General features: G+C 37.1%; 1 protein-coding gene across 1 annotated transcript in view; it reads left to right on the top strand.

The window, feature by feature from the left end:
* LOC113230763 (bromodomain-containing protein 4-like) overlaps window positions 1-21,413 on the top strand; it is a 73,929-nt gene extending 52,516 nt beyond the window's left edge. Inside the window, exons 2-3 of the mRNA XM_026464846.1 lie at window positions 17,115-20,647; window positions 20,949-21,413. Coding sequence (XP_026320631.1) covers window positions 17,115-20,647; window positions 20,949-21,276 — 3,861 coding nt within the window. The 3' untranslated portion in view covers window positions 21,277-21,413. The remainder of the gene's footprint in view (window positions 1-17,114; window positions 20,648-20,948) is intronic.
* Window positions 21,414-22,714: the final 1,301 nt, after the last annotated feature.

Below are 22,714 nucleotides of genomic sequence, written 5' to 3'. Positions count from 1 at the left end.
TTGTCTTGACACTTTAACTCTTTAATAACCTCACGTAACCTGAAATCACCTAGTAAACCGAACATCTAAGGCTTCCCACGGCCACAACCTCAAATTACAGCTTGCGTGCCTACATTCGCTTGTTTGCATGTCGACCTGAGCAAACAATCAACTTGATGATATAGGAAGGGTATTGTTGGCTACTGGTCACAGAGTTGTTACTTTGTAGAAACTACTTGTGTTGCGAAATAGATAAACTGTGATACTTAAAGTTCCTATTTAATTTTCACGGAATCCCATTTGTGATAATTTTGTATTTCGGAAGCTTTTCATAGTCTCTATTTGTTTGCTTAAAATTATTAAGGTACGTATAATGATCATTTTAAATTTGCCAAAGCAAGAGTCAAAAAAATCTATAACGGTCATCTTTTTTAATGGTTGATCCTTTTTCTCTGAGACACAAAACAAATTAAATTAACATAATCATTGACTTACAAATAAATGGACGACGGTTATAATACAAAAACCACGAAAAAAATGCCCCAAGTCAACCTATTTAAACGTAGTGACATGTAAAGGAATATGAAAAAGCTAAAACGTTGAATTTAAATTGTAATGTCATCGCAGTACTGTCTAATTTTGCTTGCTTCGCTGTCAGTCGAACAAACGAAGACTAAAGCGTGAATGACGCTCTGTATACGATTTTAACGCCCTGTAAGTTCGGACACTTTTTAGCGCGGACCCGACGTCCATATAATTGTAAGTCAATGAACATAATGCATATTTTAGTCTATTCAGAGCGAATTGATTTGTATAAACTTTGATAGTTTCATGTTGAACATCAAATCTAAAACAAATAAGAGAAGACCCTTTGAGATTAGGCTCTGGCTTAGAAAAGGCTCGCGGATTGCATTGACGCACGATTCGCTTGCTCCAATTGTAACGGATGGCTGTCACAAAATTCAAAAAGGTCACGCGCACAGTTCTTACTTACTCACAATATATTGTAAATCAATTTTTATATCAGTGCATTATATTAGGTAGGCTCGCCATGGACACCCGACGTTAATTACATGGACCCCTTAGGGTAAGAAAACGTGCTTTAGGGAGTCACCATACTTGAAAATTTGGAATCGGCTTGACCTTATCGGAAAAGGCTTTATGTCCATGTAAAAAGGGTTAAGAAGTCGTTACGCGTTTCGCTTCGGTTCGGATCGCCGACACGAATCGCACAAAGTCTCTGACTGACTTAATACGAATCAGTGTCGATATGTGTGGTGGCTCACTCATCCAAAGGGGCAAAGTGCGGATTTATATAACTTCAAAGAAAATAACCGCAGTGCACCGCACCCGCGTGCAATCCACCTAACCCACACTACAAAGTTCATTACCTCTTCGCTCGTCGCAAGCGCAAACTCGCGAACGCTATCGGTCCATCGCAGTTTCTAGTTACGTCATCACTACTTTCGCCGGCCACGCCTGTCGCGAATCCTACCGGTTATTAGGTTTTATGCGAGAAAGGTGCTCTTCTTAATGATTTTTTCCCTTACTATAGAAAATTATCCTGTTTTTAATTATTTTGTTTTTATTAAACAATGAGCTAAAATACGTTGGTTCAATAAAAGCTTACTACAAGAAACTAAAACTAGAATTACATTATATGAATAATATTGGGTCCGCGAGGCAAGGTGCCGGCGCAGCGTTCCCCCTTTTATTGCTATGCTAATGTTATATTAGTTTGGCTTTTTTGCAGATGACACTATTGTTATGCTTTAACACAATATTAACACGTTTTTCAAAATCAAGTGATGGAAAAAACAAGTCGTCTGGTGGTAAGCGACACGCCTGTTCGTTGTTGTTGCATTGCCGCTTAAATCTTTAAATCGCAAATATCTGAGGGGCACTGCCAATGCGCCTGACACCCTGAGACATTAGTTGACAAGTCCCATGGGCCTGTAATTTCACCAGCACCCACAAAGCTGCTTGCCGGTAGAAATAAGTAAAATGGCACTACTTCCCTGGACAAACCATTTCACAAAGAGCTCTACTGCTACTAATTTCTTATCTGTTTACGACCATGGATGAACAAAGATTTTTTTTTTGATTGTGCAATCTATTCACTGAAACAGATTTTATCATGTTTTACGACGTCTTAATTGAATCAGTCACAGCAAGATTCATTATTTAAAATTGTTGTTGCATTCATTGTGCTTGTTGTTGCAATAATTGTGCGTTGAATTAGGTGGAAACAAGTTACATTGTCATATATCATTATTATTTTTGTAAATTTAAATGAAAAAAACAAATTAATTTTATTTCCATTACAATTCTTCTTTATAAATGAACTATTTATAGTACGAGATTGCAATCGAGAAGCTTGGCAAATTAAAAATAAAATAAATAACTTTTGTAATTATAGTGCTGAATAGGATGATTGGCGTAGTATTAAAAATAACTGATAACGGGACCTGTAAAAGGCCCAAAACGTTAGTTTATTTTAAAACAAATGTAGGTACGCACTATAGATTCGAAAAATAAATAGTTTAATTTCCAAAACTATAAAGAACATTTTAAAAATGCAAGTGCCTAGATCAAAATTCTACATATCGCACTACTATTACAATAGTGTTGTAACTCAATATGTGTTAAATTTAATATTATATCATTACTGAACGTAAAATTTGATTCTCTATAAGTCAAAAAAACCGTCGTTGGAATACTGTAAGAAATAATCTTTAACTCTCTACTACTACTGGCCAAAATAATCCTTATTCAAAAATATTAAATTATTTGTTTCCATTTCATTTTTAAATATATTAGAGAAATTGTTTAAGTGTCTGTAATAAACAATAACGAATATAATAATGATTTTTTTGAGGGAAGTGAGTAATTCGTTTTTCATCGATTCTGAGAAAGCCCACTTTTTGAGTTAATACACTATTGTATTAACAATGCGTTATATAACGCACACGCACACACTCTAATCATAAAAGATTTAATCATACATATCGTCCTAATTCTCTTATAACTTACTTAAAAATATATTTAGTGGGCTTGCAATTTCAAATAATAAAACAAAGCCATAAGTCAGGCTTATTGTGTATATAACACATTATAAACCAGTAAATAACCAGGTGGTCCACCTGGTGCAAACCGGTTACCACTGCCTGCTAGCATTTGAGGTACTAAGGAAGTATTTTTAGCCCGCTAATTCATATATTAATGTAAAACTCTAGTAACGCATAAAACAAGAATGTTATCATTACAAATAACTCTATAAGATATGTTACAGCCGTTCTTATTATAATCTATTTATAATCTGCTGGCACTATAGGTCTATTTTAAGAGGAATATATGTAAATAATTACTATTTCATGTATGACTGTTTGTTGCCACAAATAAATGAAAAAAATATATATATATATATCGGCAGTGGCTTATAAGACCTTAATTAGTATTCTGTACCTGTAATTAGTCTGCCTTTTGATCCATAATACAGCAATTCTGCTTCATCTGCATAGTGAACTCCACCAGCAATACTATTTCTCTGTTCCTACGAGAAAACTCGTGCTCATTATTTTCCTGTCTTATTCATTGCGAACACAATGAACTAAGATTAATAGCGTGTAACTTACTGACCTAATACTTCCCCAAACTGCAAAAAAGCAGGTTTTAACGCCACATGTACAACAATAAACGTTCTATCTCCAACATCGTGAGAAAAAAACAACAATTCCCGTGTTACCTCACTCCTCTTCACCTTTTCAATAAAAATTATATCACCCTTAAATTAAATGTAATAGGACTTAAAACGATATGAAAATGTGTAAAATGAGATGCAAATATAAAGTTGTCGAAACAAAATGTGAGAATCACATTTATCTTGGACGTGTTATATGCAAATTTGGTTTCCTGAATCATCTGTCTATAGACAGATGTTATGCTACAATACCGCGAAATCTTCTTCATTAAATATTATGTAAAGTTGGATATTGGATAATAGCTTTCAATGGAAATTATAATTTTTATAATAGACGTGTTTTTGTACAGTTACGTCATGTGACTTGCAAGTTTATTGGGTCTCATAGAGCAGTCGCTAGCACATATTAGCTGTATAAGAAGTGAGATGACGATTTTGTTGTTTATTGTTGCATTTGTTGAACTCTTATAATTGTCTGACCCAGAAAAACGTACTTTTAACTAAACCACCAACTCGCTCACAAGGCAAAAGTGAAGAAGAAATATCAGCTTTAAACTTATATACTTTCGTTATAATACCTCTTTACTTGGCGTTATTCAGCACACCGTTCTTAGAACTTGTTAAGCGCTATTCGCTTATTTTCAAAAACACTCAAGGACATATTTAAAGGAATGCTACTATAGGGTTATATTATGACAACATACCTTCATTATGAAAGACTGGCCACATATAATACGGTCATGGACATATTACGAGGAAAGTTATTTATTCCATAGGTAAAATAAATTTACAATTTAAAACGTTATTTTTAAGCTACTGCTTATCTACTGCGCTGACTTCCCTGAGAAGAACGAGCAAGACTCTGGAGATTGCTCTTTTCAAATATACTTAAATGCTATTTGAATCAAAGAAGCCATGTCGTCTTTCCTTGCATATTTTGAAAAAAAAGTTTAATAGGCCACGTAAGTCAGAACATTCAATTAAAAAAAAAAGTAAGTCGATAACTGCGCGCATAGGCTTCGATCCGGACACCTAAATTTTATTCCATTAAACAAATTTCGTATTTGATGTGGAGAGTGAATTCACCCATCCGCAAAGTGTGTGGCATTACTGACGATATACATAATTTTACTTATACAGTATGTTCAGACGGAACCTATTAAGGTACAGTTACTTGCACAAGTTGGTTACCGTACATTTAAAATTGGGTGGTTTTATGTAGTGCTACGAAGATTTTCTATACATGTTTCGTTAGGTAGTATTTTGACTTATCTGCCTGGATTTTATTAAGTGTTTTCTTGAGACATAGTGTTTCTAAAGGGCTGACATGTTCGGTAATGATCAAAGCGCCTAAATAAATAAAGTGTTAAAAAAAGTTTTTTACGCTCAAATAGAAGCGTTATTTACGGGACGAACAAGTCTTCCGCCTGGTGATCAGCGACACGCCTATCCATAATAACATTTACCATGTTTGCAGAGGCGCAGGTTGATGGTTTCAGCGCCCAGCGGACTGAGGGGCAGCACCAACACCATTTTACAAGTCATATCTGATAGATGGTTACCTATCAGTAGTCGGAAATTACATTTTCCAGAAATAACATTCGGCCGAAATTTCATAATCTCGAAAGTAATTTTGAGAGGAAAATGTTTTTTCTTTTAAACCTAACTTAACCTTTTTTTTTTATTTGGAGAAATGCGTTACGCATACCACCGCGCCCGGGGAGGTGCGGGGTTATGTGGGACTCTTTTCCAGAAAGGAAGCCTACCCACTAAAACTCCGGGGTGTTCCAACCAGCCGCTTAGTGGGGGTTATGGTACCGGTTACCCATTACCCTCGACCCCCAAAGAGCGGACGTTCGCGGCCTTTGTTTGGCGCGCGAACCCTCTCAAGTGGCCCTTGCCACTGGTGCACCTGGGGGCGGCTTCCTGGAACACGTGGAAGTCGCCCTACCCTCTTGGGACTGAATGTTACGGGCGACGAGTAAGCCCCGACTCGTCACTGGAGTCCCATTACAGTGGGAAAAGGCGCATTTCCGCGCGGCGCCTCCGCCCTGTCCTCTTCCGCCGGCGGGAATCAGCGAGGACGTCATCCTCTCTAATCCGCTCCGCCGTCTCCTTCCGTGTTATTACAACCTCACAGAAGGAGCTCACCGCCTCCCACGTTCAGTCTCCACCTGTGGACGTCTTCGGGGTACAGGTCTGCCCCTTCCCTCCTGGCGTCAGCCCTATGGGTGTATACGGCCTTTAAGACCTCCGCCTCTAGGTCCCATGGGGGGGTACCTGCGAGGACGCACGCTGCCTCGTAGGACACGGTGCGATACGCCCTCAAACCTAACTTAACCTAACCTAACCAAACCTAATCGTGTCTTTGCGATACACATTCAACATATCCTGAAAGAACAACTGTTTTGTTACAATTGGGTTTTTGGTGTAATGAATATTCGAACAAACGTTATTTCGGACAAAAAAATTTTCGACTTTGTTATAGGTTACCCTGATAGATATGACCTACCCATTATGTAATCTTTCATTCGAGCCCTAATTGAGTAGTGTCACAAGAAACTATTGGGTCTGGATGCGGGTGAGAAATCTGAGAGTCGGCTGTCACTTTTTATAATTTAATTTTTGTGCAACTATTTATTATTATTACCACTAACCAAGTCTTTAAGTTATGTTTGTCAGTTACTAACACTATTGGACCTTAAAAAAATTGTGTTGTTTTATTATTACTTATTACTGTTGTAACAGTTGCATTCCTAGCCCGAGCTTTAAATCGCAAAAATCTTAGGGATCTTCTTTTGCCACTGCACCCGTCACAATGAGACGTAAAGTTGACAAGTCCCATATACCTGTAATTTCACCAGCACCCTTCTAAACTCGCCATATTACTGCTTCGCGGCAGAAACAGGTAAGGTAGACAAGGAGGAGTTCTATTTCTACTAAAATACATACATAATTTTGTTTCATGTAGTTTGTGATATTTTTATGACAAAATCACTTTGGAACTATGTACGTTACGTACGTTTTGGTGTTGCAATCACGAAAGCACCAAATTTGTATCCCATATTCGTATTACATATCAGTTTCTTCATGTTGCTTGTCCATGCCTCTTACTTTTAGTTTTGTAAGTCTTCCACTGGGTTACAGCAATAACTGTTAATTGAAACAAGGCAACAAGTGGGCTCTTTTTATTTTACTTTTTAAATGGCTCGCCATTTTTGGTAATGTAGGTGTTAAAAGATTTAACCTTGTTGGTGTTGAATTTGTGGTTTTATAAGTTTTTGATATCTTCATGAGTTTTGCAACTCCGAACAATTACTTTGAAGTAAAGACTCGATTTTATATCTTTTTTAACCGACTTCAAAAAAAGGTACTCAATTCGTATTTATTTTTATGTGTATATTACGCGACGACTCCTACATTTGTAAACCGATTTCGATGATTCCTTTTTTGTTGAAAAATATTCCATCTCCAAGAATGGCAAATTAATGGATGAATCCAGTTATTGGAGTTCACTGGCTTTCCGTTGAAAGGGTTGTAACTCTAACAAGCCGTGACCAGACAAACCTAAAAAAAAATAAAACAGAAAACTTCAGGTCCACAAATTTATTTAAAGTCGATAAGAAGAAAAGGTAACAAAGAAGGCTGTAACCTTAGAATAATAACGCATAGAAACCTAGCCCGCATACGCTAAGTGAGCGAGCGAGCTACACGAGCGGGCGGGCCTTCAGTGCTCAAGGTCAACTTGCACCGCGAACAACTCCAGAATTTTAGCTAAAAATGACGAAATGTGCGGTAAATGAGTGTAAAAATACGTCAGACAAACATAAAATAGATACTAACGTCACATTCCACAAGGAAGTAACGCGTTTCGACTTGTATTTTTATATAAATATTCACTAAAACCGAAAATTAACCTACTACTAAAACTACCCTACATGAATTTGATTTTTACCTCACTTGTGACAGTTCATTTGATATGAAACTATCATTCTATGCGTTATTATTCTAAGGCTGTAACATTGAAAGGTATATATAGAAAACAAGTACATTTTTACAAAACAGTCCCTAACTTGATGGATATTAAGTAGACACTTACCCTTAAAGTGGCCGAGTTATACTGAATTACAGATACGTATTCATAGGTACATGATAAGGCTGTAGTGGCTATGAACTTTAGTAAAATTGACACATGATTTAGATTACTAGTGATTATAAAATTAATTTAAAAAATTCAACTAGCTACGTCCGTTGTCGCGACAGAGCATTATATATTATATAATGTTATAAAAATCGGAAAAAAAAAACTTTCGATCTGGCTGAATTCGGACCAACGTCTTCCAGCAGATCTAAGCCACGGAATACCATCTATGATCATGATCTTCTCAGATGGAAAGGATACAATATATTACAACGAATAAGTTAACTATGCAGTCATGAAACTCCGTAAAACTTTAATTTATTGATTCTAAAAATAGTACAAGAAGTAATAGCACCATATGTTAATCAGTAAAAAGAACCATAATTATTCTAATTCTAGCACCAAATGTGATAGGAGCGTGACTAAAAATTCCGACACGTACGATCTACATTTGCTCTTATTGGAATGCCACGAAACTGGTTCCCAAAAGCTTCCTGTCATGGCCTAAGGCACAAACGTCTAGCATCATTTTCATTATATTAATCTTATACACATATTAATGTCTGGTTAATTTGGCGATAGTTGTCTGAAACGTCTAGTACAGATAACTACGTAATTAACTATAGTAACACGTTGTATTTTTAATAGATAACTGGTTTGTTATTTGTGAAAGAAATATTTCTACATAACAATAAGAACTATACACGTGCGTCACGCATCTCGCAGGGCTCATTGAAAACCGCCACAGTCAATTACGGCTGTGGAATAAGCTGATTAAAGGCCTTTTGCGTACGCCACAACCGCACAAATAATAATACGAAATTTGCAGTTGTTATATTTTGTTTTTTTTTGTTTGCTTTTTGTCCATTTTTCCTTATTTTATGTTATTTTTGGACTTTTTATTTTGTGGTATGTGTGGCGTTGCAATAAATGTATATTCTATTCTATTCAATAATAGTTAATTATAATCGTTCGCCGGTTCTTGAACCTGAGTGCCGGCCGACTGTGCCGGGGAATACCGCCTCTCCTTCAAAATGCATCTTTTGGGTAATGGTGGAGGCGAGAGTCTAAATTAGATAGATAATAATAATAATAGATTTTACTTCGGACATAATCCATTATAGTTAGCTAGTTAGGTAATACAACTTCTAATCTAATATTAGTATCTCATAGCTACAATGATAACAACAGGTTTATAAACATTTTGGTAAGGTAACAGTAGAGCTTGTGAAAGGGCTTGTACAAGTAAGTACTGTCATCTTATCTATTTTTGCTGCCAAGTAGTAATGCGCGCTGCGTTCTGGTTTTGAAGGGTAATGGTGCTGGTGAAATTACAAGCACATGGAACTTGTCAACTTATGTCTCAGAGTGACGGGTGCAGTGGCAATGCTCCTCGGACCTTTGCGATTTGAAGCTCAGAGCAATATTGTAACTGTCATTTATAGACGTGTCGCTTACCACCAGGTGCACGACTTGTTCATCTCGTCACTGGGTGTCATAAAAAAAATATTTACCAGAACTTCTCAACACTAAGTGTGGGACATTCAGGGATGCAGCAATGACCCTCAGAGATCGGCGTTGACCCTCAGGAGTCGTTAGTGCTGAATGAGAGCCGGGAGAGTGCACAAGCGCAACATTTTCTCATTATCGCATAATAGGGATCCGTGCGCGCCTCTATAGCGCACTACAGAGATTCGGCCCTTAAAGGCGTTATTATACTGTAATGAATCAAATTTGTATTATAAATGGAAACTATACTTAATTTAGTTTAAATGCATCCGTCTCTGGGGTTATAACTTATAAGTAAAGAAAGGAGAGAAAATTTTAGTTCTCTCCGTCAAACAACGGCCAAAGCGCTCTTTAATTTTAAATGATATTTATAAACAGGGTAAAATACGAGGCTATAAATATTTTACAACTCCAAAAAATTAGCAGAGATTGGAATAGGAGTATTTAATTTAACTTGAAGAAAGTAATACACTTGAATAATATCTCTTTAAAATCACGGTATTGTCGTATTATAGTTTCCCCTTATTCCTCTAAAGAAAAAATCTAAACTATTTCATTAACAACGCGTACTGAATATTACACTTAAATAAGTTAAAAGGATTTCTAGATTCAAGAAAAAACACACACATTTTTGAACCAAAAACAAATAATTAAACCATAGATGCTTGAACAAATTTGCACATATAACTAAATAAAAACTCTAACTAACCGAGATGTATCGTATTTGCTAAAAAATGCTTAGAAAGTTTTTTTAATACGATTGTGTGTTTAGAAGAGGTTTTGTTGTTGTGAGTAAAAATGTAGCCATTTTATGAAACGAAACTATTTTTCCGGATTTAAATCGCGTATATTTTTTCAAACAAACCGACGTTTCGGGCCCTTTACAGGTCTCATGGTCACGATTGACTGTGACCATGTGTCAATAGTGACCAAATCCGGAAAAATATTTTCATTTCCTATGTGTAACAATCGCGAAAACCTAAGAACTCGATATGTAGCCATTTTGTTTTGAGTTTTAGCCTTTTATTCAATATGAAGATACTTTAGTATTCATATTTAATATGATTTGTTTATGTAAATATTTATTTTTAATTAATTTAACCGTTTATTTATTTACGTATTTAATACATTCAGCTTTTCAAGGTCTTTGCTAATAACAAAAAAGCTAGATACAGTGATTTTGCCAATTGGAAACTAAAAATGAAATATCGTATTATTGAAATGAAGCTTTTACATAAATGTATACATACACTTATCTACTTCGGAACTACGAGATAGCAGATAACTATCTATTCAATTAATAATGTGTCGACCATTACGTCGTAATAAACGAAAGTTATTTTGTATAACATTAATTAATGCTGTTATCTAATTTTCATACATAACATAAATAAATTCAAGACAAGTATTGGTGAAGTTACAAGCACATGGGACTGCACAACTTATGTTTTTTAATCTTTGCAATATAAAACTCTGAGCGGCACTGTTAAGGACAGGAGTGTCATTTACCATCAAGCGCACAACTAGTTCTTCCCGGCACTTGGTATTTCTACATTAGTTTTAATTATAGCGACCCTTCCTACCGTCCGATAGGGTATACGAGAAAGACACTATAACCTGTGCGCGCAGGAATCTTATAAGTTCAGGTTCTGACGCAGTTCACCCAGTGTAAAAGGTTGTCACAGACCTCTGTCACTTGACTTCATCCTACTCGTCGAGTATCTCGAGTGAGCCGCTCCGGGTGCACATACAGTAACCTCCCTATTTCCTGTCACTCACTGTCGCCTCTGAGTCCACTACGAAATCTCCTCATTGGTGGCGGAGCTGTAAAGCACGTTCACTTCCCGACGCCGAAAAACGACGTCTCTCAAGTTCCCAACATGTAATATACTTAGGAAATGAAACTATTTTTCCGTATTTAAATCGCGTATATTTGTTTTTTCAAACAAACCGACGTTTCGGGCCCTTTACAGGTCCCATGGTCATGGTTGACTGAGGTGGTACAGTCTTTGTTTGAAAAAACAAATATACGCGATTTAAATACGGAAAAATAGTTTCATTTCCTATGTGTACAATCGCGAAAACCTAAGAACTCGATGTATAATATACTGTTTTAAATAGTGGAAAGGTTTATGCAGTTGTGTTAAAGTGTACGATGAGGTATGATCACGAACTCTCATTAACCCAGTGAGAAAAACCTTTATGTCCTTTTGAGTTTTTGCCTATGATCACATGTTGTTTTGGGGTATGAAGAGATGCTAAAGTCTGCCAAGTTAGAAAGAAATTTATTTTCACTACTGTCGTTACGTGATAAATGCACGTTACGGCGCGTGATACGTACCAAAGCGTGACGTGGTATGGTAGTGAACTCAGTGAATGCGTCACAAAATGATAGATAAGACAAACGTTGTTTGAGTTTATGAATCTGTAAATCTACAGATTCATAAATTCATTCATTTCTCATCTTGTTACATTCAATCGAATGTAACAGGATGAGAAAATCACGGATGAAAATATCGAGTTTTCGCGATTGTTACACATATGTACTTACTTACTCCGCTGGCTCAGCGACCCAAAATGTGTCTTGCCCTCCGAAAGAAGATGATGTCGCTCTCTTGGATCCTGTGCAATCTCGCGCCAATAGATGGCTTGTAGGTCACGCTGGGTTGGGGGAGCATTCAGAACCTTACGATAACTCAGTTGTCGACCGATTTCTTTTCATTTTTATTCACAACTCTCGAATCGAACGTCCAACTGTCGTATTCGAAACCGAACCGAAATGACGTCACACCCGTACGATTACTCGAACTTCTCGACCGGCAAAGGCTACAAACGTTATTCAAAACATAGTTATCGGTTGAAAGTTACCGAACGTCCTATTGTTTACAAAGCAAGAATGTAATATGTTAATCTCTTATTATTTTAAATAAAGTCAGGATTTCGTTCAATTTTATTAATTTATTTTAATGCAAGACTAATGAATTCCTATATTTTAGGCCTTTAAAGTCTTAAAAATACATATAAAAGGATTTTCATTTTTCTTATAATCTATTTCATCGACTAACTCTGTAAATGCTGTTGGATAAAGATATCGTATCCGAATCCGAGTCTAACATTTAACTCACAATGTTCTGAATAGCTCGGAAAGCGCCCTTCGATTTGAGAACGATATTGAATCGCACGATTCGGTTAAAATATCGAAGAGTTCTTAATCGGGATCCAGATCCACCTCTACGGCGTCACTCCAGCGATACCTGAGACCACCAACCGGTCTTCGTCCAGTAGGTGGACCCAGATAGGCTCGTTTCACGTTCCGATCCTCGCCCATCCTTTCTAAATGGCCGAGTCAGGGAAGCGCTTTGGTTTCGCCGATGATGTTTCGCTAGGAGACGAGCTCTTGTATTTCGGCGTTAGTGCGAACTCTCCAGCTACCATTCATAGGACTGTCGTTCTTCTTTAAATGTGAGTGTTCAAGCCTCAGAACCATACGTAATGAAACTATTTTTTCGGATCTATATCACGTACATTTGTTTATTTAGTCACCCGTGACCATGGGACTTGTAAAGGGCTCGGAACGTTGGTTTGTTTGAAAAAACAAATATACGCGATGCTTACATCCTGCTGTTGGTGAAATCGAGCAACGGACGGTGATAATTATGGTTAAAATTCCAGTGCTTTTTAACTTCAGTCGACTAGAAGGTCTCCGGCACTCCATTCTTATGTCGTTGATTTTCCACCCATTGTACCTTAGGCCATGATAGGAAGCTTTTGGGAACCAGTTTCGTGGCATTCCAATAAGAGCAAATGTAGATCGTACGTGTCGGAATTTTTAGTCACGCTCCTATCACATTTGATGCTAGAACTAAGCGCTTTGCCTCCTCCTTTCTGATGCGTACGGCAAAGGATTGGAATGCTCTACATCTATATTTCCCGAAAAGTACAATTTGGGGCTATTCAAGGCTAGAGTGAATAGGCATTTTTTAGGCAAACTCGTGCCATCGTCGGTCACATCGTCGCTTAACATCAGATAAGATTGTGGCTAAGCGTGTGTCTATTATATACAAAAAAAACTTACCTATGTTATCACTAAAGTGGAAATGGGCTAGTCATATTCAAAGAAACATAGACCCTCAGACAGGTGGTCACAGATAGTCACTAACTGGTATCCGATTTATAAGAAAAGGAGACGAGTCAGGCCATCAAAGAGGCGGAGTGATGATATCGTAGAGGTAGCAGGAACACTATGGCCAAGACTGGCACAGAACGGAGTCTGTTGGAACAAGATGGAGGAGGCTTTTTTTTTTAATAACGTACACACTCAACATAGCCCCGCACTAGGGATACCCTGTGTCGCGGGTGCCATGGATACACACGTAGACAACCACAAATTACACCCAAACTCACGAGAGAAATAAATGTAGGCCATACAAATATTTCTCCCGACCCGGGAATCGAACCTGGGACCTCTGCATGGCAGTCCGGCATGGTAACCATTCGGCCACAGAGGCAGTTTAAAAAGCTTTCACCGCTAAAAGCGACCCTTACACATAACACTACTAACTGTACATTAAGACAATACTAACCGTACTAACAAATAGAAATTGAATAAGTTATATATAGTAACCTGTACTGTTGTAAGTGATAAATAAAGCTTATTATAATATTATCATTTATTATATATTATTACTATGCATAATAATAAAATCGTCGATCTCGATGGCGCTGTTAGAATTATGGGCGCTAAACGAGAAAGAACGATCGATTCCAGTAGAATAAGCGAGAAATTAACTTTTATAAATTGATTCTGATCCAGGTGCCTTTTTTTGTTCTCTTTTACTTGTCTTTGTTTTTTAATTTGGTCGAGTATTATTTGATAGTAATTGTTACGGACGGATATCGGACAGAGTACAGGAGTAGACCCCCTGTTATCACCAAGAGTAGACCCCCTGTTATTAATTTAACTGATTCTCTACAGGGAATTCCTTTTTGTTGTAGAAACCGGTTGACTAAATGTTATATATTCTTCTTCTTCCTAGCAGTTTTCAATAATATCGGTGTATGCACCGCAACTGCGATCTCCCCCTGGGGTGTTTATCACCCCAAGGTTGCCGTTCGAGGATCGCTTTGTACCAGGAGTCAAGCTTTCGAGCAACGTGACACTCCTTGTTAAATGTTATATAATTATTCGTAACAAAGACTTGCAATAACAATAAAACAGCAGTTGTAAAATACACATGTTTTATTTATAAATAAAGATCAAAGCATCAAAAATCTCGTCTCCGACACCTCGAAGCGGAACAAAACGTCCCAAACTGAGTAAACAAGACGCTTCTCGCTAAGGCACTTTCTCCACAGCACTGTAGATATGTATAATATTACGTTAACATGTCTGTAAGTCGACATTTCTTACCACTTTACACCTATTGTTCAGTTGTTTTCTCGAAAAGTCCTTATATAAATTTTTGTTTAACATCAGGCTCTATTACGTCACTTGAAGACGCAAATTTTTCAAAACACACGACTTGGCCAATAAAACTTAATTAGGTATTGTCACTTTGGCTCGAATTCAGCAGTGCTTGTAGTTAGTAGTAGAATTCCTTCTGAAAGTACTTATTACTGTCACCTAGCATTAATATAAGCATTATTACTGTGTTCTGGTTTTGACTTTATGTCCCAGGGCGACGGGTGCGGTGGCAATGTATGCCCTTCGTGTTTTTTGCGACTAAAAGCTCAGAGTAACAAGTGCCAGTGACTAAAGTATCAAATTAAAAAAAAAATTAAAAAAATACATTTAAAAAATCATAACTTCTAAACTATTGATTTTCGTGAAAATAAATTTTAATTTAAATACGTCGTTACAATGTATTCCCTCTAAAAAACAATTTTGGGCAAAATAAAAATAATACTTCCCAGTGGCTTATTTCGCTATTATTTCCATTAAGTACTAACAAATGAAACTTTGCAAGGTTTTCGGACAATTTATTATGTTCTTGTCACAATGAACCTTAACAAGTATCTGATGTTATTTAATACTGTACTTTTCGAGAACTTAAATAATATTATTCAAAAACCACATGTATATTTTTTTATTTGACACTATTTTATTTAACGTTTTATTTGAGGTTAACACAAAAATCAACAAAATAATAATTATGAAATACATCGAGTTTTACAATACTAACAATTTTGTGTTTTCACAAAACCAAATAATTAATTTATTCCAGGTGCATACAATACACGTGTCACATTTAAGAATAGAATTCGATCTCGTTCATGTGACCACAGCGAGCACGTTAGCAGCGTAAAATTTTTTGGAGCCAATTTTCCACAACTCTTCCACACATAAACCGAAACGTTGGCAATTTCGCGTTTGATATTGTTCCTAAGCTCATTTAACGTTGTTGGCATAAACCAACGCCTTAGCGTAGCCCCATAAAAAGTAATTTAGCAAACGGCGTTAGATCGCATGAGGGAGGTGGCCATTCGACTGAAACATTTCGCGAGATTACACGGTTATCGAACTTCCTCTTCAACAGATGGATTGTTTGACCAGCTGTGTGACCGCTGCAAGCTTGCTCACAGTGGTTGTATGAACTAGAACAAATTCCATTCTTAAATGTTGTTACATTTAAGGATGGAATTCTTGGAATAAATTTAAACTCGATATCTCAATTTTTCTGTGTTTATTGAAATACAAAAGTGTTATGTCCTTATTTGAAAACCTTTCAAATGTACTTAAAGCCTTCAAATACATCATTTTTTGTTTAATAGTTAGTAAAAAAAGTTCTCGTGAATTTCTTTTTGTTTATATAATGACAGCATGGACCGCGTTTGAGCCATAAAGTGTTTTAAATGTAGAGTACTAAAATATAGTCATTAATAGACTTACAAGCAATCTCACGTAAAAATATTTCTTTACGTAAGAAATATTTTTACGTGCAGACATTGCTGCTAGATAGAAATAAATTAGGTCATACAAAAAACCTACGAGTATTGCAACAGCAAAAAAAAATACAAAAAAAAAACAAAACGTAAACTTCAACCGGGTTTTTAGGACAATGTGCCGTTGAATCGACTCTCACAAAGTTAACGTGTACATAAACATAAATAACAATCTATAAAAAATTAACAAAAACTATAGTAATCAATAGATTGGAACTAAATAGTGATATGAAATTTTACTTTTAGTTAAAATTTATTGCGTTATTTTATATCACAAGTTTAATTTTAAATTCTTAGTAAAAATCAAAACTTCCGATATATATTGACTCCCAACGGGATAATTAGACCTTAGACACAATGAAACTCCACTCGTTACACTCCTGCCAAACTTCTTTCGAACGCATCAGTCTTTTCGCACATAGGTACATATTTATTCTTGATACTTTTAACCTAAGAACATTCTCAATCTGATCGAAACATGTGCGCCGAGGGTTTCCTAATTCCACGTTGTCTTCCAGATTCGAAAAATATGTGCCGTCAACCACTAACATCTATTCTTCTAAATGAGCAATCCATCGAATCAATGTCGTTTCTAGCAACATTTATAACTACTTATTGTTACGTACTTAGTTGTAATTTGTTCCCTTTCGATGCTTGTAAGATTTGTTTTCTACAACACGAGCGGAATCTGTCATCTTATTTTAAAAACTGCCGCTTTGTTGATATTTTCTCGCGAAAATGGAAATTTCAATTCTGTTCTTGCCACCGGAAAAAAATGTTCGATTAAATAATATCGATGTCTAATTTTTTTATGTTAACAGGAGATTTTTTCTATTGTTTCAGGTCACAGCTCTGGCTGTGCTCAGTGTATCATGCGCCAAGAACTCGACAGCGAAAACGAAACCGAAACGACAGTTGGAATCTATAAGATCGCCGGAAAATCTTCAATATTCCTTAGTTCTTCCCCACTCAAGAGTTACTCAGTTCAGATCTTTGACTAGCGAACGCAGAATATCGAATTTACCTCCTTATGCCGTGCAGATGGAACCAGTAGTCCAGTATTCTCAAAAAGATCCCCTCTATGATCCAAATCTGGATAATTTAGACGATGCTTTTGTGAACCAGAACGAACTATATGCTCAACCCAAAATCCTGAATCTACACCAACCACCAACCGACCAACAAGCTGCATACACATATGGTCCAACTTATGGATCTTTGCCTACTGCGCCTTTATACAGCCACGAACCACCTCCACACTATTACGAAGCTCCTGAACCTATTATCGAAATCATCATAAAAGAATCTAACGAATCTCTCCCAGCGCCACCACCTCCCCCGCTCCAGAAAAAGAAAAAGGAACCAGTTCATGTTTTCTACGTGAAGTACAGCAAAGATCCCCACAACAAAGATAAAGTTGTTTATGAGAAACCAATTCCTGCCGTCACCCCACCATCTAACCATGAAGATCATGATGACCACCATAATGATTATGTCACAGTAACTCCTGAACCGTATTATGCTCCGCAGCAAACAACGACATTGAGAGCAATCATTAAACCTGAATCTGAAATTTATCATAGTGACAGCAATGTTAAAATTAGCTTTGGAAACGATGGACACCATTACAACAGTGATAGACGAGAAAGTAATTTGCATTCAGAAGATCACGAAGAATCGGCTCCAAAGCCCGCCATTGCCTATCCACAGCAAGCAGCGAATCATCCGCCATTAGAACGATCAGCTTCTTCTCAACCTCAGCCTCAACAGCAACCTCGCCAGCAATCTCACCAGCAACCTCAATCCCATCCCCATCTACAACCCCAACCACAACAACACCAACCCAGACATCAAGAAACTCCTAGGATCCCTTCTGTCCATCCTACTCAACAAACTTATAGACTAGTGCCACAGCACGCTCAAAGTCGCATTCAGTTCCAACCGCCATATCTTGGTAACGAGCAACAACTTCCAAGACAAGGACCCTCAGTTTCACCTTTCAGAGGTCAGTCACACATACCTCGGCAAAATCCATTTGGACTTTCGCTTTCACAAATCCCTACCCAGCATTTTCCCAACAGTGCACCTACAGTCCCAGGACCTGTCGGCCCACCTTTTTCTAATGCTTTTCCAAGACCTAGTAATGGCCCGTCATTCCACGTCCGTCCGAGTAATCCTCCATCATTTGGTCCTAACTCTAATTTAAATGGACCTCCTCGCCCAGGTTTCCACTCTGGACCTCAAAGACCTTTCCAGCAGCCCCAGTCACCTCAATATTTTGATGAACCTAAGTATCTGCAAGAAAATTACCACACCATAACAACTGATCAAGTAGATCCTGTGAAAGAACAATTATTGCCAAATAGACAGCGTCAAACTTTCAATCTTGGCCCCCGACCAAACCCAAGTCCAAATCCAACTCATTTCAAGGAAGATACAAACCGTCCTCAAATCGTTCCGTTCAGCCAGCAGCTCCCACAACAGAGACCACATCAACATTTTACTGATTCCGCCCAGAATAAACCCTCCTTCTCTCTCGGCCTCGGTCCAAGTCGACCACCTTTCTTCAACCTTAAACCCTCGCCACCCCACATCGACGACAATCGTCATGTTTTCCAACAACATCAAGCTCAGCCACCTCAACAACCACCATTCAGCTTTCATCCAGGACCAAGACCAACTCCAGAACAACCCCACACGTCCGGGCAAAACTCATTCTTAGGACACGTTGAGGCATCACCATCGCCTTCAGCTATTCCTCAGACCCAGTTCCTACCACAACCTTCTGCTCCTACTTTATTTAATTTCCATCCTCAGCCATCACCAACGCCGGAACAACAATTTTCTTTCCAGTCGTCGGAGAGGCCACAATTTTTACGCCCGCATGGCCCATCAGAAAGACCACTAAATCACCAATCTCAAGGACCTTCCGAAAGAACTCCAATCAATGTGCAAAACCAATTCCATCAGCAAAATGTTGGCCAGTTTGTTCCAAATGGAGGAGAACTAGTACCTTCCATTCCCAAATATGAGCAACATATCACTGTGTCTAACCCAACAGCTCAACCTAACTACAGCGGATTTAGTGAACCCACTCCAACCGAAAGCCACTCTGAACAACAATATCAACAATACCAGCAAAATCAGCAGCATCAACAACACCAGCAAAATCAGCAGCATCAACAAAACCAGCAAAATCAACAGCATCAACAACGACCTCAACAACAGTTGCAATCCCAACAAGTACAACAACAACAGCAGTTTCTTGACCCTGAACAAGAACAGGTACGTTTCCAACTGGCTCAAAACGTTAAAAAACAACAAGAAGAGATTCAAAGACTTCAGAGTCAGTTATTGCTAGCCCAGCAACAACACCAACAACAAGAACAGCAACAGATTTACAAACATTCATCAAAATTTAGCTACAACCAACAAATACAAGCTACTTCTCCTAGATCGTACACACAGGAAAGATCTAAGCAACCTTCTTATGTAAGCAGCACATCTTCCCCACCATACTATCAATCTACTTCTAGAACTGTTGAGATTAATCCAACCACTCAAAAATACTCATCATCTACTTTGAACTCCATCAACTCAACACCAGAGCTGAAGAAGGCAGACAAAAAGAAACAGCCAACCATTGAACTTCCAGACGAAGTTCCTGATGATCTTCGCCAACAATTACTTTCTTCAGGTATCCTGGATAACGCTGACATTAGTATTTTAGACTACGACAAAGTTGGAGACACTCCTTTGGATTCACTACCTCCAGATCAGCTGGCTAACTTCTTTAGTGCAGGAGGCGGTCAGCAACTAGCTGCAAGTGAAAACAGACCTGTTGTTGTATCACCTGAAGGCGATCGTATCCAATCAAGAATTGATGATGAAGAAGATGATCAAGAAATCGCTGCATCTGAAAATATCCCGAGTTACGTAGCTAATCCACAAAAACAGGCTGTTGAGATGAAAGTAGTCCACTTTGACCCAAAAACTGCTGAAGGACAAAATATAGCAAAAGAATACGTTGAAGACGATGCGACACGAGTTGATCCAGTAGCGCTAAATGATAAAAAATACAATAGATACTTGCCGTTAAAAGTAAGCGGGAACCAATTTCCCTTGCCAGAAATTCTAAAAGGAAGAAAAATAACATCAGTAGTTGTTTTAGCTCCTGTAGAAACTGAAGTATTAAATGGCGAACATAACAGAGAAGAGAGAGCAGCAAGCATTAGCTTAAAAGGCATCAAATTCATTGCCGGAGACAGTCTACAAGATTTATTGAAAAAGCCAACGAAAGAAAACTATAAAAAATGGTTAGATACAGAAAAGAAGACTGCTACCGATTTGCAAACTGTTGTTCTACTCGTCACTGGGTAAGCTTTCAATTTCTTTCTTTTAAAAATGGCAAAAGTGACAATTTTGAACTTTCTTTTACTGAAATACTTTTATTATTCATTTTATTTTCCTTTTAAATTACAAAATTTATTTATTTTATTAAATACAGAATCTTAATCTCATTTACGGGATTAATATTTGTAGTCTGATATAGAATACCGTAGATTAATAATATGTCCACTTTTTCATTGCAAAGAAACTTTTTAACCAAAATAAGAAGACGTATCTAAAATGATTAACAAAAACAATTAGTAAACACTGCATCATTTTTAATTTCAGGGACGACAATGATGAAGACAGAGAAATATTTATGTACGATATTTCTTCCGGCAACGTTAACAAACTCAACGGCGATCTATCCGACGCATTCGTTGAAGCCGCTGAAAACAACTCTCTTAGCAAGGACATCGAGAAATTAGCCATTGAAGGGGAAGGCACCCCAGAGGACTTTGACAACAGAGATGATAAGAACGCAGAATCTTCAGAACACGTGCCATTTTTAATAGACTTATCAGGTCTTAGCTTAGACCAAGAAAACAGCAATCAAGTGTCAATATCATCAGGATATAGTAAAGCAAAACTGGGTAGATCATTAAGACGACATTGACGTTGTGAAATTTGTACGCCAACAGGCGACTGATCCTTGTAAATAGTAGTAGGGTAGTATTACTAAATTAAAATGGCGTGATGTTGCGTATTTGGTCGTTAAATTGTGAAAGTGATAATCTTTTGTACAATATTAAAGTACCTTTTTTTACATACGTGCATTTTCGTTTACCCCATGTTAAAGTATAATAAAGTTTCCGTTAGTGCAACAGATAATTTATTGAACGTTCTATGTTCGAACTTGTTAGAATATGTACTACGTTAGAATGTGTACTATATTAGAACTTCGTTCAGAGTGTTTATTCGAATTATTCATTGTAATATTATTTAGAGCATTCAAATAGGTATACGTAAGTCAAAAAAATTTGCAAGGTGACAGCGACATACCACATTGCACGCGTTATAACGCTCTCGTTTCAACGTGGTAAAGCGTTACCACCTATAGGATCTTCATTGGTCGATGCTCATTAACAATAAACAAACGTTCTGATAAGTACATCTTCGCGAACATTGGAAATAAGTTCCAAATCAATATCTAATTGGTTATTTATGGGTAAAATAATTAGATTATCTACGTCTAATAAACGAAAATTATTTTGAGATATTTCAATTAGAAGGAATTGTATAGGAATCAAAAACTAATCAAAAAGGAAAACTATGTTCTGATATCGATATAACTTTTTGGTAGTTAATCGATTTAAAAATCGTATTTACCATTTCTCTTTACTGGCAACACCGGTCGCAAAATGTCAAACATATGGATTATTTATGGTGGAACGTCTTTGCCGCAGTGTAAATTCTACGTATTTATTTTCATGTCTTTTTGGATATAATTTAATTTTTTGTTCAACAATCATGATGGAGGGTTCTTTAAGTAAATGGACGAATGTGATGAAGGGCTGGCAGTACCGGTGGTTCGTGCTAGACGACAATGCAGGGCTGCTATCCTACTATACGGTAAGTGACGTTTCAATTTATAGCCTTTTTAATGCAGTAAATCCCATTTTCACGCCGATATTACTTTATAAATTACTCTAAGATGTGACAGACATGCGTATCTAATCTTAAAACATAATTTAAATGTGTTTCATCACATAAATATGCAAGCGGCCTTTGGTACTACTACCGAACTATCGACTTGTATTATTTATATATATTGTGTTGATCATAACACAGAGATTACCTAAATGAAGTGCTAGATAATTTATCTGATATTACAAGTCCACTTATTAATACTAATATGGTTGTTACTGTAAAAAAAATAAGTTTGTAAACTTGTTTGAAAACTAATCTAATAGGATCTGTAATGTCAGTGCCAAGGTGTTTTTCGAGCGAACATCTTCGCTATTCCAAGGTTCTGCAAACAAAGGCCAACAAAACAATTGTCAATGGTTCTTAATTGTTTATATTTATTTAAAACATGTGTATTTTAAATTTGA

Source organism: Hyposmocoma kahamanoa, unplaced genomic scaffold (assembly GCF_003589595.1).
Source record: "Hyposmocoma kahamanoa isolate Upper Pololo Valley unplaced genomic scaffold, ASM358959v1 64, whole genome shotgun sequence".
NCBI lineage: Eukaryota > Metazoa > Arthropoda > Insecta > Lepidoptera > Cosmopterigidae > Hyposmocoma > Hyposmocoma kahamanoa.
This window is presented reverse-complemented; position numbering and strand designations above follow the sequence as displayed.